The following is a 21,242-nucleotide window of genomic DNA, read 5'->3' as shown; positions in this document are numbered from 1 at the left end:
AATTGTAGGTTCATAAGCAACGAGTAGTAAGAAAGTATAAAGGAAATATTATTAAAAGCAAGCTAAAACAAAAACACTAGTTTGATTATAGACCCTAAATTCTTACCACCAAATATTAACATAACAATATAATTTAATTATTTACTTAAGATTAACTAAACTGGTACTTAAATGTTCACTGTTATTTATCAAAAATAAAAATTTATAAGAGTCAACTATTAGCAATCTCTCTATCCACCAATTTATAGGTTAATTTTACTTAAAAATGAAATAATTATTTTAAAAAATTATTCTTAAAATAATAAATAAATAAATAGATCTATGAGCTTGAGTTTCTACTTTTAATTTTACATAGAAACATGCGAGTTAGGCCAAATAACTTTTTTTAATGAGCCTGTTGATTTATAACTCGTTTCTAACCAGCTTTAAAAGTAAAGTCTAAGTCAATACAATTAATCAAGCTTTCAATATGACATTCTCCCTTACTCCTTAGCATCTAACTAAACTTTTAATATGAGTGTACATTTTTTATATTAAAAAAATATTGAAAAATAAATACCTCCTAAATTATTCATAAAAATATAGATTTTAATATTCAAATTTAAAATAAAACTCTTCAATCTACTCAAAAATTAATAATATTAATTTATTTATATTTAACTAATCATTTTTAAAAATAGTTGATTTTGAATTTGAGTTCAGATAGTAAGATATCTGCCATCTAAAATATCTCAGTTAATATTTAAATTACAGATTTGTATCTGCAAATTATTGGAGGCTCAAGTCTTAATTTAGGCTATTAAAATAAAATGGTCTTAAATACAGATTCGAGAGATTATGAAATTCAAGATCCAAATTAAGCTTCAAATATCAACTTTAGTTGGAAGTGTAATAGCCTATCCTCTAATGACCATATCTGCTATGATTACTAGAATAAGTAGATTTAATTGCAACAAGGGGCCAGTAGTATTGCGTTTCCTGCTAAAACCTTTTAGCCATACACTATAATTTAGTTTACAGTTGTTGGATAAAAAGATTCTAGGTAATCAAATTTCACGACTACCTGTATTTTCACAGAATTAGATATTCCTCCACTAAATATTTTTACAGCAACACACATTAATGGAAAAATAAATTTGAATGATGATCTTAATTTTTAAATAAATTATGGTGAGAATGTTTCATCAGACTACTTGTCTTATGCAGGAGCTATATTATATGATAATAATCCAGTTGCAGCAATCAAATTTGATTATTTCCAAATTAGATTCAGAATTTGGAACTATTTTTAAAATATAGATCCCTCAAAGCCCACACTTTAAATAAGATTTTCTGTGTATAATCCATTATATGTTATGCCAAGCTTGTCTACAATTAGTATTTAAATTAATATTCCACCTCAGAATTGCGTTTTAAGTATAAATCCCTAAAAAGGAATAGCGCTTGAAACTATCTTTTAGATTTAATTATTGAGTTGTACAGATGAAGATCTTCCTCTAACTTATTAGTTCTTCTATTACAATAATGCAGATGATGCCAATCAAGAATTAATTTCACCTTGGAATATTTTAAGAAGGTAGATATAAGATCAGACGATAAACAACTCAATTTAAACAATACTGCCTTAAGGAAATCTAGTTTTTATGGTACAGGTTATGGATTCTTACCTCGGAGTTTATAATACCTCTTCTACAATATAGGTTCAAGCTTAGAATAAATCAGCTGACGAATATTATAAACTGGTAAATCAACAGATTTTGTAAGTTTAATAGAGCTCAAATATATAAATCACTAACTAACTAGTGACTTTAAGCATTATTGCAGAAGACATCAGTAAAAACAATTAATTTTCATAGCAAATGAATGATTTAGAAACTCTACTGATTTAAAATATATAGCAATTGTCTTTCTAAATACCTAAATTCTCCCTTTTGTCTACATTTGCAAACAAAGTAACTGCTTAGCTATCATAACTAGTCTTTAGCTCATCTTAATAAAGCAATTTTACCACATAGAAAAATAAAATATTTGATTAACTTTAAACACTACTTCAAAATACTAATTCAAGCATACAAAATAGTAATCTGAGTCATTTACAACAAAATAATGACATTTAAATTTAAAATATAGTAGACTCCTTTAAAATTTTAAACTCAAGCGTTAGTTTGAATAGTAATAACTCATAAGAAGATTTTTAGTAATACGATAAAATATCAAGTTAGATTGGAAATCTGCTTAATAATATTAGCTTACCAAACTAAGGATAAATTATTCTAAATGGTGACTTATCCACTCTTTTGTCAGATAAAATAACAGAGAAAAACCTATTCAAATATGTTCTAAGTACAGATGATTACAATTCTGAAAATTAAACAAGCATATTTAGTATTTCAAGAAACAATTACAAATAAAATATTTATGAAAATACTTCAGAATTCTAGGCGTACACATAGAAATTCAAAAATATTAGTTAAAACTTTACTTACTCTAAGAATGAAGTAATATCACCATAGATTTATAATTATTCTTCTTAAAAAATCTTAAATCAGTCTACTATTTTTTACTAGTTTAATAATACAAATTCTAGTAAGTTATATAATATGACATGCCTTTAACAAAATAATCTTTCGTGGAGCAAATAAAATTGCGGTATCACCAAAATTGCTTAAAATCGCTACGTATGCTGCTGTGCCTCCTTAAAACCAACAACCATAATTGAAGATATTGAAGACATGTTCTCAAAAAATAAAAATTTGTAGACAGCATTTGGAGAATAAGGTCTATTAAATATAGCAAGCTTTGAGAACTTTTATATGTATATAATATTTTGGTTATTGATAATATTCACACTGATAGAAATTTTGTTATTTATAATTGGAAGACTCTTAGACAAGTAAGCAGTATAAAAATACTCAAAAGTTCATAATCAAGAACTAAATAATTAATTGTAAAATGAATAGATATAAGAGTTGAGATAACAATAATAATAAATTGATGATGATAATAACTAAAATATTTGTGAAAATTCTTAAATGATAAATAATGATGTATTCCAGCACTCTCCTTTTACTCATCTATTTAAGAGTAACGAAAATATCTAACCAGAAATTTAGTAAAATCAATAGATTTTATCACCTCCTGATTAAAAAATAGATAATTAATTTAATAGAAGAAGAAAAAGATAAAAATTCCTCAATTTATAAACATAACAAATCCAAAGAAACTTAAAAATATTTTAAGAACAAAATATTTAAATGAAAGAAGAGAAGGCTGAATCTAACTAATTGCAAATAATTAAATCATAATCAAGTTCTAAAAGTGTTGAAAAAATCAAAACTCAAACAAGCTCATAAACCTATATAAAATAGGTTTAAGATGAAGAAGAAATCTAAAAAATAAATGTTTATTTGTAACTTTCTAAAGCGAAAAAGGTAGCAATTTTTCATTAATTTTTTAGTATTTTTTACATTTTTGATGATATCCTTTAAAGACCATTAAGATTCACTCTTCTTTACTTAAAAACAATTCACACCCTAGTTATTTCAATATTATTCTAAGGTTATAATATGCTCATTTAGCAGGTAATAATAGCCATAATAAACAGCTCATTAATGAAGATTGCTTTTTTAGGAATTATATATACATTCAAAAAGGGTTCAATAGGTAAAACAGTTTCTCTAGTTTTGCAAATAGTTATAAGTTTAGTTTACTACTATGTCATTTTGGCAGTATCTAGTGGTAAAACTCCAAGTGAGTCGAATTAATTTATAATCCTATTTATAATATCTTTTCTAACAGAAATGGTATTCATAGAGTTAATAAAGTCATTTTTTATGATCTTGCTGATTCAAAAATGTATTAAATGCAATGAATCCAAAAGTATTTTTGGTAAACTGTATAATTTATTTGATTTAAAATAAATAATACTTAATATTGATGTTTGAGCCAACTTTATATTTTTATATATTTTAGAATTTAGTTTATTTTGATTAAGTTTAATTTAAAATAATTTCTGTAAAGTTTAAAATATCATCAGTTTCATTTTGATCTTTGTTTTTAGCAATGAAAATCGATTACTTCCAACTCATTTTTTAGATAAAAACTAAAGAAAATGATAAGAATTAAATCTTTTATTTAAAATAAACACTATGGTTTCTCTAAAAAAATTTCCACAAAAATCAAAGAAAACAATATATTTTTTGTAATTTTAACCTAAAAACTTTTAAAAATTTATTTTTTTCAAAAAAAATTACAAGTAAAGCTAGTTAAGGTATATTTTATTTCAAATTTATAATTTTCCAATTTAAAGCTTTGTAAAAACAAAAAAATAAAGATATTTTAAGCTTATTTAGCTTTATATAATATGTAATTAACATATATTTTATTTTGATTTTTGTAAATTAAATAGGCAATTCACTCTATCCAAAATCTTGCAAAAATCTTTATAATATTTAAAACTTTACTTTATTCATCTCTAAAGCAGTAGCAAAAATCTCCTCTTTAAATTACCTTATAATTATAATTGCTCAAATTGATCCTCATATTTAGTTAGATTTATTTACTTAATTATTAACTTATTTATTTAGTATCTATATATCTATTAATTAATTAAAACATATTTTTTAATCAAAACTTAAAAGAAAGTAGAATTTTTTAAAATTTTTGAATATTTAAGATACAAAAATATGGATGGTTCTGTTGCCGACTTTTAATTTTATAATATTAATTAATATTATGAAGTATAAATTTTTGATTTAAATGGAAAAGATCATTGGAATATTATAAATTTGTTATTATTTGGATTATTTTTCATTAAAGAATTAAATAAATATATATCATTCATTCATTTAATTAATTAATTAATTTAAGTTAAAGTAAACTAATTTTCTTAATTTAGAAGTCAATAATTAAAAATTACAAGTATCTTTTTATTTAGTGATTTAGAGAGCAATTATCGAAAAATGAGTATTTAAAGAAATATTATGAACGCTGCATCTCCTAATAATGAAGTTAATGGATAAATTAACATTCTTGGTAGATATTCTTTTCAATTTAATCAAAATTATACATTTGAATGATATAAATAATTGATTTTAGATATTGTTTTTTTGTTTTGACATAATATTAAAATTATAGGCAAGGATAAGTGGTGCAAAGATGATTTTGAATTAGGCCCTTGTTTAGGAAAGGGTAAATTCTCAGAAGTATATTTAGCACGAGAAAAGCTTAGTGGATTTATAATAGCCTTAAAGATTATGCAAAAAAACTTTTTAAAAGAATATGGATTAGAAGATCAGCTAAGGAGGGAAATTCTACTTTAGAATGGGAGTGATCACCCAAATATTTTGGCAATATATGGGTTTTTTCATGATTAAAATCACATTTATTTAATTTTGGAATATGCAGAATAAGGCGATTTATACACTTTGACACGCTCCTTTGTAAATATTTGGTTTATAATAATTTTTCTATTTAAATTTAGCATAAATATTAGAACTTACTTACACATTCATAACAATTATTTTTTAATTTACTGACTCTACAATTTGCAGAATTCACTTTTGAAATTATTAATTCATTCTGCTTATAAAATACATAAATAAAAAACACATTTACATGCATAATCAATCATAGTTTCAATCAAAAAATTAATAATTTCTAAGAAGTTCTAAATGAATTCATAATTCTAACGAACTCATAAAAAATAAATAAATATTATTTCTTTAAATAAATAAAAATTAATATTCTATCTTAAATTTTTATAGCCAGAGAAGCGCATTCCAGAGAATCTTGCTGCTAAATATATAAAATAAACAATTTCTGCTTTGATTTTTCTACATAAGAATAATGTTATTCATAGAGATTTAAAGCCAGAAAATATACTTCTTTCAAAGGTATCTACGTATTTTTTTACTATTAAAACTAATAAATTCTGTTTTAATTTAAGGGCGATGTTAAATTAGGAGATTTTGGTTTGGCTATTGAAAATAATAACGCTATAAAAGAAAAAAGACAAACATTTTGTGGAACTTTAGACTACATTTCTCCAGAAATGTTTAATAGAAAAGGCCATGATTTTAGAGTAGATATTTGGAGTATAGGAGTTTTATGCTATGAATTATGCTCTGGTTAGCCTCCTTTTGAGAGCGAAACATATGATGAAACAATGAGGAGGGTTTGTTCAGTAAATATTTTATTAACAATTTAAATTAGTTTATAATTTTAATTATATTTAAATACAAAAAATTGTTTTCAAAATATTTTTCCTTTAAAATTTATTTTATAAAAAGGGTTCTCTAAAATTTCCATCATATTTTTCTGGAGAATTAAAAGAATTGCTATCTAAAATACTATAAAAGAATCCAGATTTAAGGCCTAATTTTGAGTAAATACTTTAATCAGAATGGTTTAAAATTGCTCTCGATTGAAGAATAAAAATAAAAAATATTCTTGTTACATTATATTAGAAAATTATGTGTTATTTATTTATGATTAATTTATGTTTACATTAGAGAAATAAATTATTAATTTTTTTAGATTTTTAGTTGATTGAATGATTCGTTATTTTAACTACACTATTTTAAAAAATAACGACAAACAAAGATACAATTTTAATTAAAAAAAAAGAAGAAAAAAATTATAATATCTACTTTTTGTTTATTTCTATTTTCATATGGTTTTGTTGTCTAAGTTAGAAATATATAAGATGAATGAGTTTTTGATAATTTATTGTTGAATTTTTCGTTATTTTTAATTACACTATTTAAAAATTAATTAATTAGAAATAAAGAAAGGTTTAATTATTGAAAAATAAAATATTATAAAAAGCATTTTTTATCATTAAGTATTTAATTTGCTAATTTTTTAATTAATTTTCATAATAATAAGTGAAAGGAGTTTAATTTTGATAATCTATTATTGAATATTTCATTGTTTTTAATTACACTACTTAAAATTTAATAAATTAATTAGAAATAAAGAAAACTTTAATTATTGAAAAATAAAATATTATAAAAAGAACTTTTTTCTTTATTGAGTATTTAATTTGCTAATTTTTTAATTAATTTTCATAATAATAAGTGAAAGGAGTTCAATTTTGATAATCTATTGTTGAATATTTCATTGTTTTTAATTACACTACTTAAAGATTAATTAATTAGAAATAAAGAAAGGTTTAATTATTGAAAAATAAAATATTATAAAAAGCATTTTTTATCTTTATTAAGTATTTAAATTCCTAATTTTTTAATTAGTTTTCATAATAATAAGTGAAAGGAGTTCAATTTTGATAATCTATTGTTGAATATTTCATTATTTTTAATTACGATTTTTTGAAATTAATTAAAAATAATTAAAAAAAAGAGAGATGTAAATTTAATTAAATAATAAAATATTATTTTCACATTTTTTGTCTTATTGAGTATTTACATGGCTGATTTTTTAATTAGATTTCATAATTATATTTTGAAAGGAGTGAACTTTTGATAATTTATTGTTCAATGGCTCACTACTTTTAACTACACTGTTTTTAAATTAATTAAAATAATTAGAAATGTAGGTAGATAAAATTAATTAAAAATAAGAAATAATTGTTATATACACATTCTGTTTATATTCTATATTTATATGCATACTTTTTTGATTGGATTTCATAGCAATAAATGAAGTTTATTGAGTCATAAGTGAGTGATTTTTTTACAAAATTAATGATTAGCCAAATTGAAAAATAAAACAAAAATGTTTAATAATTTATTTATTAATTTAGTTAGTTAGTTGGTGGGATATTAAGGTTTTGAAAGTAGATTGAAAGAAGTGGTTATATTGAATATATTATATGCAGTGAGCATTGGTTTAGAAAGATTAATTTTTATGAAGACAGCCCTTAAGATTAATTATATAAATTTTGGTGATGCATTTATTAAATAATTTTTGGTGAGATAATAAGCTAATTTTCGGTAATTATTAAGTAAGTAGCAAAAATAGAGCTTTTGTTAATTATTGTATTTTTTTGTTTGCTATGGCTACAAATTAACATATTTATTAAAGGAAATCTCTAAATGACTAAAGAGCTAATCAGGAGCATGCAGCTTAACAGCCAAATTAAAATTAAGTGAAGAAAATCAACTCTGAAAAGCTAATCAGCCAGATTCAAGAGAAGAAAAGTAAAGATTATCTTTGGTTTTAATCAATTTGGCACATTATGTTTTATTTGAAAATTTAGGCCCAGAGAGATAAGAATAGCCGAAAATCAGTAATGTTGATAAACAGTTTTATTCAATTAACTTCAAGGAAAAAGACAAAAAAGTGAAGAGCGATTTGAATACAAAGATAAAAATGAAGGCAGAAGATTATATGAATGAAAAATTATCAGATAATCATTTTAAGAGACCATAACTTTCAACAAATTAATAGAATTTAAATAATTTTTGTAATCACAAAAGCTAAATTTTAAATGTTATTGAAGATGTTAAAGATTTTTTAAATCAGAAATCGTTGATGACTCTTTATATGCAGAGTTTAAATAACTCTTAAATTCCTTCTAAAGGTCTTATTAATCCCAAATATTAAATAAAGCACTCTGATTCAAACCGCTAAAACACTTAATAATAAAATACATAATCAAATGAAGATAAAAAAAATAAGCACGAGTTTACAGCTTTGCTTGACTGGGAGGAAACACCAGAAAAGTACAGAAAAAAATATTTATATTCTCAATAACAAGTCGATTCAATAAAACATGATAATTTTAAGAATTAAAAGAAATAAATTTAGTAAAACTCTATTGATGCTAATAAATAAATGGATTAAAAAATAGTAGATAGAAGGAAATCCAAGTCTTTGCACTTGAGTCCAGACAATTAAAGAAAAAATTTAATAGATTAAAGTGTGTTAAGCTATAATAAGAAGAAGTAATTACTCTCTCCTATCAGCATGGCTTCTTAAAGTCCACAGCATGTAAGGCTTTCTGATCTAAATTTAAAAATAGTTAAAAAGAAATCCTCTAATTAATCTGATATTCTCCATATAAATTAAGATTTTTAGATTCCAATTAATTAGCAAAATACTATTTTCAGCAATAGCACCAAAAAATCTTATTCAATGCATGCATATTTGCAAGATAATAATTTAGAAAATAAATGGTAAAAGATTTATTAAACTGGAACAGTGAAAGCAAAAGAAGTTATACAAGAAAAAGGGGAATAAAATTAATTATAACTTATCAATTAATTGAGTGGAAATTTTAATAATAAAAACTAAAATAAAAAAGATAGCATTGTTGTTGATACAAATAAGAATCTCAGGCAATTAAATTTTGAAAAGTTTAAAAGCATGTAGCGTTAAGAAGCGAATAATATTGAACTGATATCACCAAAGAGTGCTAGACTTCCAGTCATATCGCGAGTTAAATCTTACAGTTTAGCTCGCTCAGAAACGGAAAGAGATTTAATTCAATTAAATCGAATACATACTGACAAGAGTGAGAGATAGAAAAAATTTAAGCACATAGGTTAAACAGTGGATGAAGAGGAAATTAATAATTAAAAAGAAGAAAAAAATTTTATTTTACAAGAAAGCTAAGTTAATTTTGATGACTTTTATAATAGAAATCCCTTGAAAAAGGAATAATTAGACAGGCTTCCTAACATGTAACTTAATAGCCCTCAAAAATCTAAAGGAAGAAGTCTTACAGAAGAGCCAAGAGAAGGCTAGAAGCAAAACAAATCATAAACTTCGCTTAAAACATAATTTAGTATGGAAAATCAAATATGGATAACGAAGAATCCTGCTGGTATAAAGCTAGATTATTAATTAAATTACATCAAAAAAAGTAAAATGACTAGATTTGATACAAATGAAGGATTAAAAGCTCATCAGATAAGAAATTTTATGGAAAAGAAAATAATGATTGACAGTCTTAACCAAAAAATAGATTTAAGATAAATATTTGTAATCTATGTCAAAGTAAAATCAACTGAAAATGAAGTCGGACATTTAGATGTCTCATCATTGGCTGAAGATTATTGTAGAGACGAAAACAACTTATTTGAATCATCTGGCAATATCAATAAAAATAAAGGAAAAAAAATTTTTATTGTTGAATCTTATTTTATTCCTATTTATAAAACTTCAAGTAATTATATTGAATTATAGAGAGACACCTAAATATGGATATAGTTGCTTAAAAGATTGATAGGAATCGACCCTAAGACACAGCTTTACTTCTTTACTGGATATGGGTAGTAGATGAAACTTATAAATTAATTACCAGAGTACTGCAATTTAGTATTCTTTCATGCAAATCCACCACAAGTAAAGATGGTAAAGGAGTAGTATTAGATAAATGAAATGCTGAATACAGAAAAAAGCCAATAGTAGGAAGATAAAAACGATTAATTATACATAGACGAAATGATAACAGGCTAAACTAACTTGATTTCCTCACTCCGAAAAATGCATAGGATTAGTTTGCTAGAACAGGAAGAAGAATTTTAGTTTGTGAATCATTTAAATAAGCTTAAAACAAAAGAAGATATTTCTTAAGTTTTGAACAGTCGCTCTCATGTTCTTAGACTATTATAAACAATTTCTTCTGATCCTTCCCATAATAAACAATCTCTCAAACAAATGCCATTTAAAAAAATCTAGTTTCCCTCTTAAAACTAAAATTAAAATATCCACAAACCACTAAAAAGAGTTGACTCTTTCTCTAAAATAGGTAAAAAAATTAAATTTAAATTTTTAAATTAATGTTAAAGAATTATTTAAAAATGTAGATAAATTTCCAAAAGACAAAAATGTTGAGGCATTAGACAATGCGTTTTTGACTTCAAAGAAAGATGCTGAATCAGATAAAAAAGTAGACATAATATTCTATAACAAGCTGTAAAACTAAAAAGATTTCTATAGAGTAATGAATAGACTTTACAAACCAATATCAGATATAAACCTAAATGAATTAGAATAAAAAACTAGTCTATCAAGACAAGAGCTAATTCACCTCTATTCATAGTATAAAAGTTATGTAGCTATGGCATAAGATACAAAAAATCCTAAAAATTTTTAAATAAATATAAATGCTCTATCCAAGTAAAGCTATGGTGCATCCCTAATGCTCTTAGAAAGGGTAGAACCTTTAATAACTCTCTTAAAAAAAGAAAAACAACTGCTTAAAGGAGAATTTAGTGATATTATCAATAACTAAATCTTTTCACAAAAAGATTACAAATTAACCTGGGAAGAATTTCTGCAGGACTATTTAGAATAAAAATAAATTGTTGAAGCCTGAATGTTAGATGGTTGAATAAAGTCTATCAATTAAAAACTAATAAAAATAAATTAAAAATAAATATTTTATAATGTTTAAATATTATATCTAAATTGATGATTTTACAAATTATTTTGTCTATAAATATATTATAAAAGTAAACACATCAATTAATTTCTATATAAAATAGAATAATTCATCATTTAAATCTTTTAGAAAAATTTATGATTTAAAAAATTATTTTTTAAAAAATACATAATTTTTAAAAACCCATTAAATTTAATAGAGACATAAATAAAGAGATTTACATTGATATATAAATTTATGCATTTTCAATAATTAAATTTTTATAAAATTTATATTCTTTTTATAATGTTGTTCTTTTGAATTTAGTCTATAACAAATTAATTATATTGAAGTTATGATTTTAAATTAAATTTATTTCTGATTCTACCTAAATTCACTATGATTTCTTAATATTGATTAATGGTTTACTATTTTTAACGTTCCTCAGAATTTTACTCTGATTCTGGAATATTATCAATATTTAATTCCTTTTTTTCTTTTTCAGTTAATGCAAAGTGTTGGTTGAAGATATAAAGAGATAAAGATGTAAATATTATACCCCACAAAGAAGTAATACAGGCTATTATCTTACCAATCAAAGTTTTAGGTGATATGTCACCATAACCTATTGTCCTAAAAGTGATACTTACAAAATACAAGCTGTTTTAATATTCTCTTACATCCAAGTTTTCTGCTATAAATTATTTTGAAAAATAATTAAAAAATGAATTTGCTCAAAAATATTTTTTTCAAATTTAATTATTTATTTTATTAATTGCTTTACTTTTAATATTATTTTATAAACCATTTAAATAATTTTATAAACTATTGAAGCATTTAGAATTTACCTTGAGTAGGATTTGAAGAATAATATGAATCCTCTGATTATTAGAATAGATATGAAAGGATCATAGTTGTTATGACTATTAGAAACAAGGTAATAAGAAAAGGTTTAAAGTGAAATAAGTATTTAATTTAAAGAAAAAGATCATCAAATGTTTGTTGTATTATTCTATTTGAGAGTTATAGTGCAGCTTTTCTATTTTTATTATAGAGTTATTTCCAAATAGTCTCACTTTATCTTTAATTCTTATCATTTTTTTTGTTTAACAAAGATGCTTCAAACTTTTTGATGAAAACAATGTTCTTCGCTCTTCTCAGCCTTTGGAAGTTATAGATTGAAATAAGTTGAATAACATAGTAAAATCTGTGAATATAAAAGCAGTAAACTAAGAAGTAAAGTGAGTTATACTAAGAGATATCTACATCCTCCATAAAAGGAAGTGGATAAGCAATTTTTAGGATGAAAAAGATAATATTGTAAAGTAAATTATCATAGTAAGTAGAAATTATGTTAAAGTAAATAGCATTGACCATTATGTTTATAATAAAAAACGGATAAATAGCATATAAACACTATCTATCTACATGATGTGTTATTATAACAGTAGCTAAAGTTAATATTTCATAGTGTTAATAGTAGCTGTACATTTTATTGATTCTTTCCTACAAATATTTCTCTAGTCTCACAAATTTTACTTGATTTACCATACAGAAGCAATTCATTTACTATTTTAAATATAAAAAAATAATTTTAATTAAAATTGTCATGAAAATATTTGCATATTAAGTACCTTTAATTATGGTCTTATTTAATCATCGATTGTTTAATTCTAAACCTCCATCTCCTTTTTTATTATTTGAGTTCCTAAATATTTAATTGAAATATAATGATTATGTTGATAATTATCAATTATTGACCTTTTAATTAAAAATCAATGTATCTTTCATCAATTTTTAAAAAAGATACTGTATCCTATTTATATAATTAATATAATCTAAGTATAAATAAGTAGAAGTAAGTCATAAATAAATAAATAATTAAGCTTTGGTTTTATTAAATGCAAATATTCTAGATATAATATTTTATTCATTTTTATTAAAATAAAAATTTATTTAAATATCATCACACTTAAGTTTTTTTCATTAGCAGTGATATTAAAAATAAAATTATAAATTGAATAAAATATTTACTTTTTTTAATGTTTTAAAATATTTTATTTTAGATTGAATTCCAGCAATTATCAACTTATCGCTATAAAATGGACTATTTATTTAATTATTTAATTTAAAATATTATTTTATTATCAATTCATTTTTATATCATTATTTGATTATTTATATTGAGAACTAAATTATGGAATAAAATCAGTATTTATATGTTTATATGTTTTGGTTCTTTTCTATTAGAATATTGATGAAATTCACACTTTATTAGATTTTTGAATAATATATCAAAAAATAATTTATGAATATTGTTCTTATTGTTACAGAATATTATTTATTTATATTTGAGAAAGCTGTCAGCTGATTTTTGCAGATTTTATTAATTTATATTATTTTTTACTATCTATGAAGTCAGCTAGTAAAAGAATATTTACAAAAAAAGATATTTTTAATAATTTATATTTAGTGTTTGTTTTGTTATCCATAAAAAAAACAAATATTGATATTATTAATATTTATTAGACAATTGATTGAATAAATTAATTTAAATTATTTAAATCCTTTGATATTTTATATATTATTTAAATTTTGATTATGTCTTTAATGGAATTATTCAATTTTAAATGGTTTTTAGACTATAGGATGATTTTGTTTTTCAACCATTTTATTCATGTTTTTGTTTTGATAAGAAAAAATGTAGAAATTCTTTTTAATATTCGCAATAAATATCGAGTTATTTACAAAAATAAACTTTTTGTTAATGAGATTATGGTTTGTAATAGTTAATGCTCTTCAAAAAGTAAACAAATTATTATTTAATAAAGTTAGAAAAGTAGTGTAAATTTCTCAAATAATCTAATTCATTATTAATTGAAAAAAATGTGTTTTGATTTAATATTGCAAGGTATATTTACTTAAAGTAGGATCTCTTAAGTTATTTATAATCACCAATTTTAGATTTATCTTAAATAATTGGCATATGTTTAAACAAATAAGTCTTTTGATAGATATATTATTTAATAATTAAAAACAATTAATATTTTTTATCTTTCTAAGCAACAAGAGATTGTTAATAGTAATATATATATATACATCAGTTTAAGTATTTTAAATGTAGCAATCTTAAAGAAAAGCAGGCTTTATGTACAGGGAGATCACATCTGATCTTTCCCTTATACCTAAAGACGATTACTTAAAAGTAATGATTGGAATTTGAATCGACACATTATATTTTTAGTTAGTTAATTTTATTGTTAGATGAGTAGCGATACAGATTTTTGATAGAAAAAATTGTTAATAGCATATATAGGAAATAATATTATAAATAAATAGGTAGCATCTATGATCTTAAAGCTTGACCCTTAAGATAGGAGAGATGATGAAATATAAGCATTGCAGAAATTGACAGAAGAATTATAATTTTTTAAGAGCATTAACTCGAAAAAGGTTAATGTTAGGAATAAACTCCACTATAAGATTTGCAGTAAAATGAAGTATGAAGCTAGTTAAAAAGGACAGGCAATTATTGAATACGGTATGAAATATTAACATAAGCATTATTTCTAAAGTTTTAAATTTTATAAAATGAGAAAAACGATTTAATAATATAAAATATATTTTTATAATATAATGCCACTTTACAGTGCAATTTCTTAGTCTTAATAAATAAATAAATTAATTCAGCTAGCTGTCTGTAAAATATAATGACAAATGAATTATTTATTTAATTAATTGTTTATTATTGAAATGATTTATTTATCAATAATTTAATTATTGGTTTTTACAAACTCAAATTTATTAATTTACTTCGCTATCTAAATTACTACTTTTTTGTGCTTACACTTTGAATTTCCCTTGTTTGATTTGACAATAAAAGTGATAAAAAGTATTCTATTTTCACTTACTCTCAATTATCGACCTTTTTAATAGCATTACAAAGTATGTAAAATTTAAGATGCAAGCAATCTCCTTTTTCTTTCATACCCAAAATAAATTATTCTTGCTAGCCATTCCATCAGATCAAATTAAAATTTGAAATTATATTTTTTTATTAATTCTATTTTCACAAATTCTAAACCAAAATAAATACCTACGACTTTATTCCATCAAATAATTAAAAATTTTAAATAAAAAAATAATTTCATTAAATGTTTTTCATTATTTTTTGAATATAAATTATTTATTTATCATTAAAAGGTGCTAAAGCTGATAAATTTTTTGTGCTCCTTAAAGGATCAGTTATTGTTTATTTAACTAAGTCTGCAGAAATTTTATAAAACGAGATTTAAGAGGAGATGAAATTTCAAGAAGAAAAAAATATAGCGCCTCTTTATTTAACTCAAAAAGAATAAATAAGGGCTAATAGTATTAGTTCAAGTTAATCATAATCTCCTACTAATAAGATATCATTTTTTAAATCAAATAGCATACTAAATAATTAAGGAGGAGGTTAAAGTAGTCCTTTAACTAGAGTTAATTCTGGTCTGATTGACTCTACCTAAGCTCATAAAAAGAGCATAGTTAAAAGTCATAATGACTCTCCTTTGAATATGAAATTAAATGGCTCAGAAACTTCGGAGTAAAAAGATAGTAACAAAATAAGCTAAAATTAAAGTTAACAAAATGGAAGAAATTCAATATAAATTTTTGAATCAATAAATATCAATCCGAATGATTTAAATTAAGAATAAGCTAACAAAATTTAAAACGATTAACGCGGCGATGAAAATGGCTTAGAAATATTTAATAAATCTTCTAAGAAAACATCTTAATAAAGATTTCAAAGGATGTTTAATCTGATAAAATAAAGAGGTAATAAATTAGAAAATTTACCACAAACTGATGATAAATAGCTTGATGTAACCACAAAAGAAAATTAATAAGAAGATAATGCGATTTCTAACGATAGTAACCAATCATCATAAACCCAAATAATTCATAAATCTTCTATGTTTAGCAAATTCGTTAACAATACAACCACAAATAATATGACAGGTCAGGCATTATAAAATTCTCAAAATAGCGATTTGAACTCATTAACTTAGCCTAAAATTAACAAATAGCTCTCTCTTAGCAAAGGATTTAGTTTATACACAGAAGATTAAGCAAAAATTGAATAGCAAGACATTTAAAATGAAGAAGAAACACACATAAATCAAATCAGAAAGAGATTCTGTGAAAAATACATGTTTTCCAAAATTTTTGGCTCTCTAAATGCTGAAAATATTTAATGTCCTGAAAAATTAATCCACTTTCCTAGCTTTGTCTTTAAGTATTATTATCAAAGTAATTATTTAAAAGCATTAATGATCACTTTACTATTTTATCAGAATGCATTAGTAAAAATTTATTATTAAATAATAATAAAGAATAGACCACCACACATTTAAATTATTTTGATTTTATTTATTTTAAAATTAATTATAAAGATTTCGTCAAAATACATTTATTATTATATGTTTTAGGAACTCTCAATTAAGGCTGCACTTTTGGAGAATTAGGTTTGCTTGATGGAAAACCAAGAAGTGCTTTCATATTGTGTGCTGAAGATTGTGAATTCGGAATTATGGAGAAAGAAGACTATCAATTGTTGCTTGGAAATATACACAGAAGAGAACTTGAAAGAAAATTCAACTTCCTAAAAGATCACATGCTTCCAGAGCTTACAAATTAAGCTCTCAAAAAAATATTTTACAATTTCTAAAAAATAAAAGTTTAGAAAAATGAATATATCTTCAGGCAAGGAACTCTCTCTGAAGGTATTTACCTAATAAAGAAGGGCGATGTGAAGGTAATAATTTAAATGATTAATATCCACAATTTTTAACAAATGCACCACCATCAAATATTTAATTAAATTGCAAAGCACATCTATTGTTTAATTATTAAAATAATCAATTATTAATCACAAATAGAAATTTAGATTAATTTTTTTCATCAAAAATTAGTTTTATAATTACCAGCATAAAATAAAAACAAAATAATTGAGTCAATTAATTTTTTTTTAGTTAATAGATTTTTTTAGAAAGCAAATTTATTTTCAATATCCTAAACAAAAGTTTTCTAATTTATTCATAAATTTTATTAATTTTGGAATGAAAATAACTTATTCATTTATGATTTTCTTAAATTGAATAAATAATAAAAGTAAAAATCTTATGAAAAAAAAAAATATTTATTAAATACTTCAAAATATTTATTTTAAAAGCATTTCATTCAATTTTTTAGAGTTTTAACAAAAAATTTTTTAAAATAATTTTTGAATTTCCAAAAATATTAAAAAATAAATGATTTAAATAAAATTTTTTATGTTTGATATTTTAGAAAATGAATGATTTAATTTTTAATTATTAAATGAATAGTTAGAGAAAACATTAACATATTAAGAGTAAGTAAGCAGTGAGGGAGAAAATGGGATATCTATGATGAGAAAAGTATAAACTATAAAAAAAAATACGCCTGTAAGAAGCTAATTAATTTGAAATTATCTTTCATTTTTAAGATTTTTCTAATTTTATATAAAAAGTTTGCAACTTTGAGTTAAGGAGAATATTTTGGAGAGGAATTTCTGATATTTGATTTTAAATCAAAACATTATCGCAGTTATTCAGCAGTTGCTAGTAGTATGAAAACCTCTTTATACTTTATGCAAAGCTCTGTAAGAAATTTTTATTTGATTTAAATAAGCTAAAATAATTTTATTTAAATTAATAACACATTTTTTTATGATATAAAAGACTTTCACTGTTTTCTTGAAACAATTTCCTGAACTTTTTATGGCTTTTAAGAAATCTGTGACTTTCAAAATCGAAAGAAGATAAGAATACATGGAAAACATTGAATAAAATTATAAAGAGACAATGAAATTAAAAGAAGCTATCAACAACTAACGTCAATCCGATTTAAAAATTATATAATCGCTTTAATCCTAAAAAAGTTATACTGATCTAAGCTGCGCTTCTCCGATTTCTTAATAGACTTCACCTTTAAGATAGAAAAATGCAAGTTAATAATATTTTATTAAACAACTGTCATAGCAAGGCTCTTATTTATCTTGCGAAAGTCCAAAAGCTGGCTAGTTTGAAAATTAGAATAAAATTAATAACAATGAAAGGAAGAGTTTATTATTTTATTGTTCTCCTTCAATAAAATTACCTAACACAAATAATTCGATTGCAGATTTTGAAAATATAGTAAACAGCAGCAAAAGTATTGTCGTTTAAAGCTCTCAGCCACAATTGAAATTTAAACTTATTTCTAGCAGCTAAGAAACACCTTCTAAAATATTAAGCACTTTACATTAAATCGATTAAAAATAAATTGATGAGGAAGAAGATGCCAATAATAAATAGCAAAAAATAGAAGTGCCAAATAGTTAACCGCCATATCCACAACCAAAGCTAATAAGATTAGTTAGCACATAAAATAGTATCTCAATCCCAGAAAAAAATTTTTAATAAAATGAAAAGCATAATGAATTCTTAACTGATTCCAATATAAGTCCTATTTAAAGATCAAATAATTAATCTCCAACTTAAACGATTAAGCTGTAATTGATGAGTGAAATAATATAAAATGAACAATTTAATCCTTCTTTGGGTGGCTAAAAACAACCAGAAAAGAAATTTACAAGAAATAGTTAACACAGTAAAACTCTATCTTGCATTGTATAGCAATCAAATTTGTTATAAGAATAACTAAATAGCTTTGTATACAAAAGAGATAAGCATAAATCTTAAACTTCTATCACACATATATAACCAGAAGATTTAGAGAGTCCATTAATAAATTAGAAATAGTAAACTCAGCATAATTAAAACAAATAATAAGTCATAAGACAAAATGAATTTGAAGAATTGGAGGAGTTATAGGATTTACTTGATGTTTAGTATTTTTAAACTAAATATAATCCTGAGAAATTAGAAGAATTATTATTGCAAGTGGAAAAGCTAAAAGCTGAGCATAAAAGTGGCAGTAATGTCATAGAAAACAAGCTAGAATTTCTTTATAATAGGAACGTGAAAGAAGTAAAAATGAGAATCAATTTAATAAAATAAAAAATACAAAATGCTTTTAGAAAAGATCTGAGTCATGAAAATTAATAATATTAAAATAACAGAAAAAACATTTACAGCAACTCACCAAACAAATCTGTTGATAAAATTACTAAGTTATCTTAGCGCTATCTAAAGAAACAAGACTAATATGATAAAATAATTAGAAGTAAAATAACAGAGCGTCAAAAAGGTAACTCTTCTATTTAAAAGGAAAGTAATTAAATGAATGAAGCAATAGATATATAAAATACTGTAAAGGAAATTCCTAAAATATTTGTAAATAATTCTGATGAAATACTCAAAAAAAGCAGTAGCATAGATTCTAAATATACCTATTTAAATGAAAAAAACACTATTGACAGTGTAAATTCAAATAATAATTTAGATTTATTATCATCTTAAGCTTAGACAACTTCAATTAAAATTGAATAACAAAATCAAAATTAAATTTAGCTAACAAGTTCTTCAGGATTTAGAACGTATCCTGCTCTTACTACTGATGAAAACTGTTAATCTACAAACAAAATGATTAGTTCTGCTGCTTCATATAAAGGCGCTTCTTTATCACCAATGAAATCTTCTCCAAATTCACCAAAGATTAGACCAAAATAGAGAAATAAATCTGCTTTAATTCATTTAAAGCTTAATCCTTCACCAAATAATGACTAATTCTTAAATTTTAATATCATAAATTATTAGTCTTGTAGATAAAATCAGGATTTCAATGCAGTGAATGATATGTTTTAACAACTTCAGCTGAAAACTTAAAATAGCAATTTAATTATTTCAACTGATTAAAGTTAACTGATTCCATTTAAAACCCAAAGTAGCACTTCTGAAATATAAGTTTAATCCAATTTAGAACACTTAGAAAACTATACTGAACAGCTTTCATAAAAAGAAAAACAATAAACTTCTTCCAAATCTAATTTCATTACACCGAATATAACTGAGAGAAGAAACAATACAGCCAATAGCATTCCTAGATAATTGCAAAAAATGTTCCTAATAAAGTCTTAAAGCAATACCGCATTAACATAATCCCAAAATATTTCTCCAAAAATTTAATAAACTAATTAAGAAAACAACAAATCCTCAGACTCACAAACAATATTCAATAAAAAGTCAGATGAGTTAAAGCAGTCTTACTTTTTCAAGCATAGAAAAACATAATCTCATCTTGTATTTGATATTGCACCCTCATTTTAGAATCAAAAAGCTCCATATTTATAATAAAACTCATCAGTTTCGCCAGTAACTAAACTAAATAACCCATAAAATTTGAGTTAGAACAGCTTAAGCATTAAAAATAGATACGCAAACTAAGGAAAAGTATCTTTTTCTTTAACTAATTTTAGTGAAATAAAAAGCAGTGGAAATTAATAATTTAATATTAATCCTAATTAGAACATAAATATGACAGAAACTAACAACAACAACAAAATATTGTAAAAATCTTCTTCTTATAAATAAATAAAAATTAGCTAATAAAATAGTAAATTAAAAGATATAGTATAAAATAATTTTTTACCTAATTACACAAACGAAACTTAGCAAACACCTTCTTATCCTCCATAACAATTTTAATAAAACTAAAATAATAATAACAACAAATATATAGAACTAAATCAAAATATGTCTATGATAAATTAAAGTTAGATTGAATTAATTAAAAATAATTCAAGATTAATGCAAAGAAAAATACACAACCCTTTACAAATATTCAAAGGTAGTAAAACAAATTCCTCAATAACTGTGAAATCATTTCTAGATTCAACTAATAGTCCCCTTTATAATAACTCAATTTTAAAATAGAATTTTTTACAATAAAATTAGCAGTGAATTAA

At 22.9% G+C, this 21,242-nt stretch overlaps 4 protein-coding genes across 4 annotated transcripts; 3 read left to right on the top strand and 1 right to left on the bottom strand. All coding sequences in view use genetic code 6, as the record gives it.

Moving 5' to 3' along the window:
• Window positions 1–321: 321 nt before the first annotated feature.
• TTHERM_01350000 (Serine/Threonine kinase domain protein) lies at window positions 322–6,428 on the top strand (the record flags this gene model as incomplete). Its single annotated transcript, XM_001012556.2, has 11 exons — window positions 322–519; window positions 681–2,815; window positions 2,882–3,431; window positions 3,491–3,536; window positions 3,631–3,750; window positions 4,409–4,547; window positions 4,937–5,034; window positions 5,137–5,441; window positions 5,772–5,894; window positions 5,948–6,184; window positions 6,291–6,428. The coding sequence occupies 11 exons, from the start codon at window positions 322–324 to the stop codon at window positions 6,426–6,428; spliced, it is 4,089 nt and encodes a 1,362-aa protein (XP_001012556.2).
• Window positions 6,429–8,017: 1,589 nt separating this feature from the next.
• TTHERM_001349991 (kinase domain protein) lies at window positions 8,018–11,287 on the top strand (the record flags this gene model as incomplete). The annotated part of the gene is made up of 3 exons (XM_012796713.1): window positions 8,018–8,162; window positions 8,222–10,717; window positions 10,776–11,287. The coding sequence occupies 3 exons, from the start codon at window positions 8,018–8,020 to the stop codon at window positions 11,285–11,287; spliced, it is 3,153 nt and encodes a 1,050-aa protein (XP_012652167.1).
• A 311-nt stretch (window positions 11,288–11,598) lies between these two features.
• TTHERM_01349990 (potassium cation channel protein) lies at window positions 11,599–13,017 on the bottom strand (the record flags this gene model as incomplete). Its single annotated transcript, XM_001012555.3, has 3 exons — window positions 11,599–12,026; window positions 12,181–12,901; window positions 12,967–13,017. The coding sequence occupies 3 exons, from the start codon at window positions 13,015–13,017 to the stop codon at window positions 11,599–11,601; spliced, it is 1,200 nt and encodes a 399-aa protein (XP_001012555.2).
• A 1,289-nt stretch (window positions 13,018–14,306) lies between these two features.
• TTHERM_01349980 (cyclic nucleotide-binding domain protein) lies at window positions 14,307–21,237 on the top strand (the record flags this gene model as incomplete). The annotated part of the gene is made up of 7 exons (XM_001012554.2): window positions 14,307–14,537; window positions 14,672–14,873; window positions 15,536–16,624; window positions 16,804–17,129; window positions 17,701–17,799; window positions 17,865–17,996; window positions 18,076–21,237. The coding sequence occupies exons 1-7, from the start codon at window positions 14,319–14,321 to the stop codon at window positions 21,235–21,237; spliced, it is 5,229 nt and encodes a 1,742-aa protein (XP_001012554.2). The 5' UTR covers window positions 14,307–14,318.
• Window positions 21,238–21,242: the final 5 nt, after the last annotated feature.

Source organism: Tetrahymena thermophila (assembly GCF_000189635.1).
Source record: "Tetrahymena thermophila SB210 genomic scaffold scf_8254699, whole genome shotgun sequence".
Taxonomy (NCBI): domain Eukaryota; phylum Ciliophora; class Oligohymenophorea; order Hymenostomatida; family Tetrahymenidae; genus Tetrahymena; species Tetrahymena thermophila.
The sequence above is the reverse complement of the archived record's forward strand: the minus strand, read 5'-3'. Positions and strand labels throughout refer to the sequence as shown.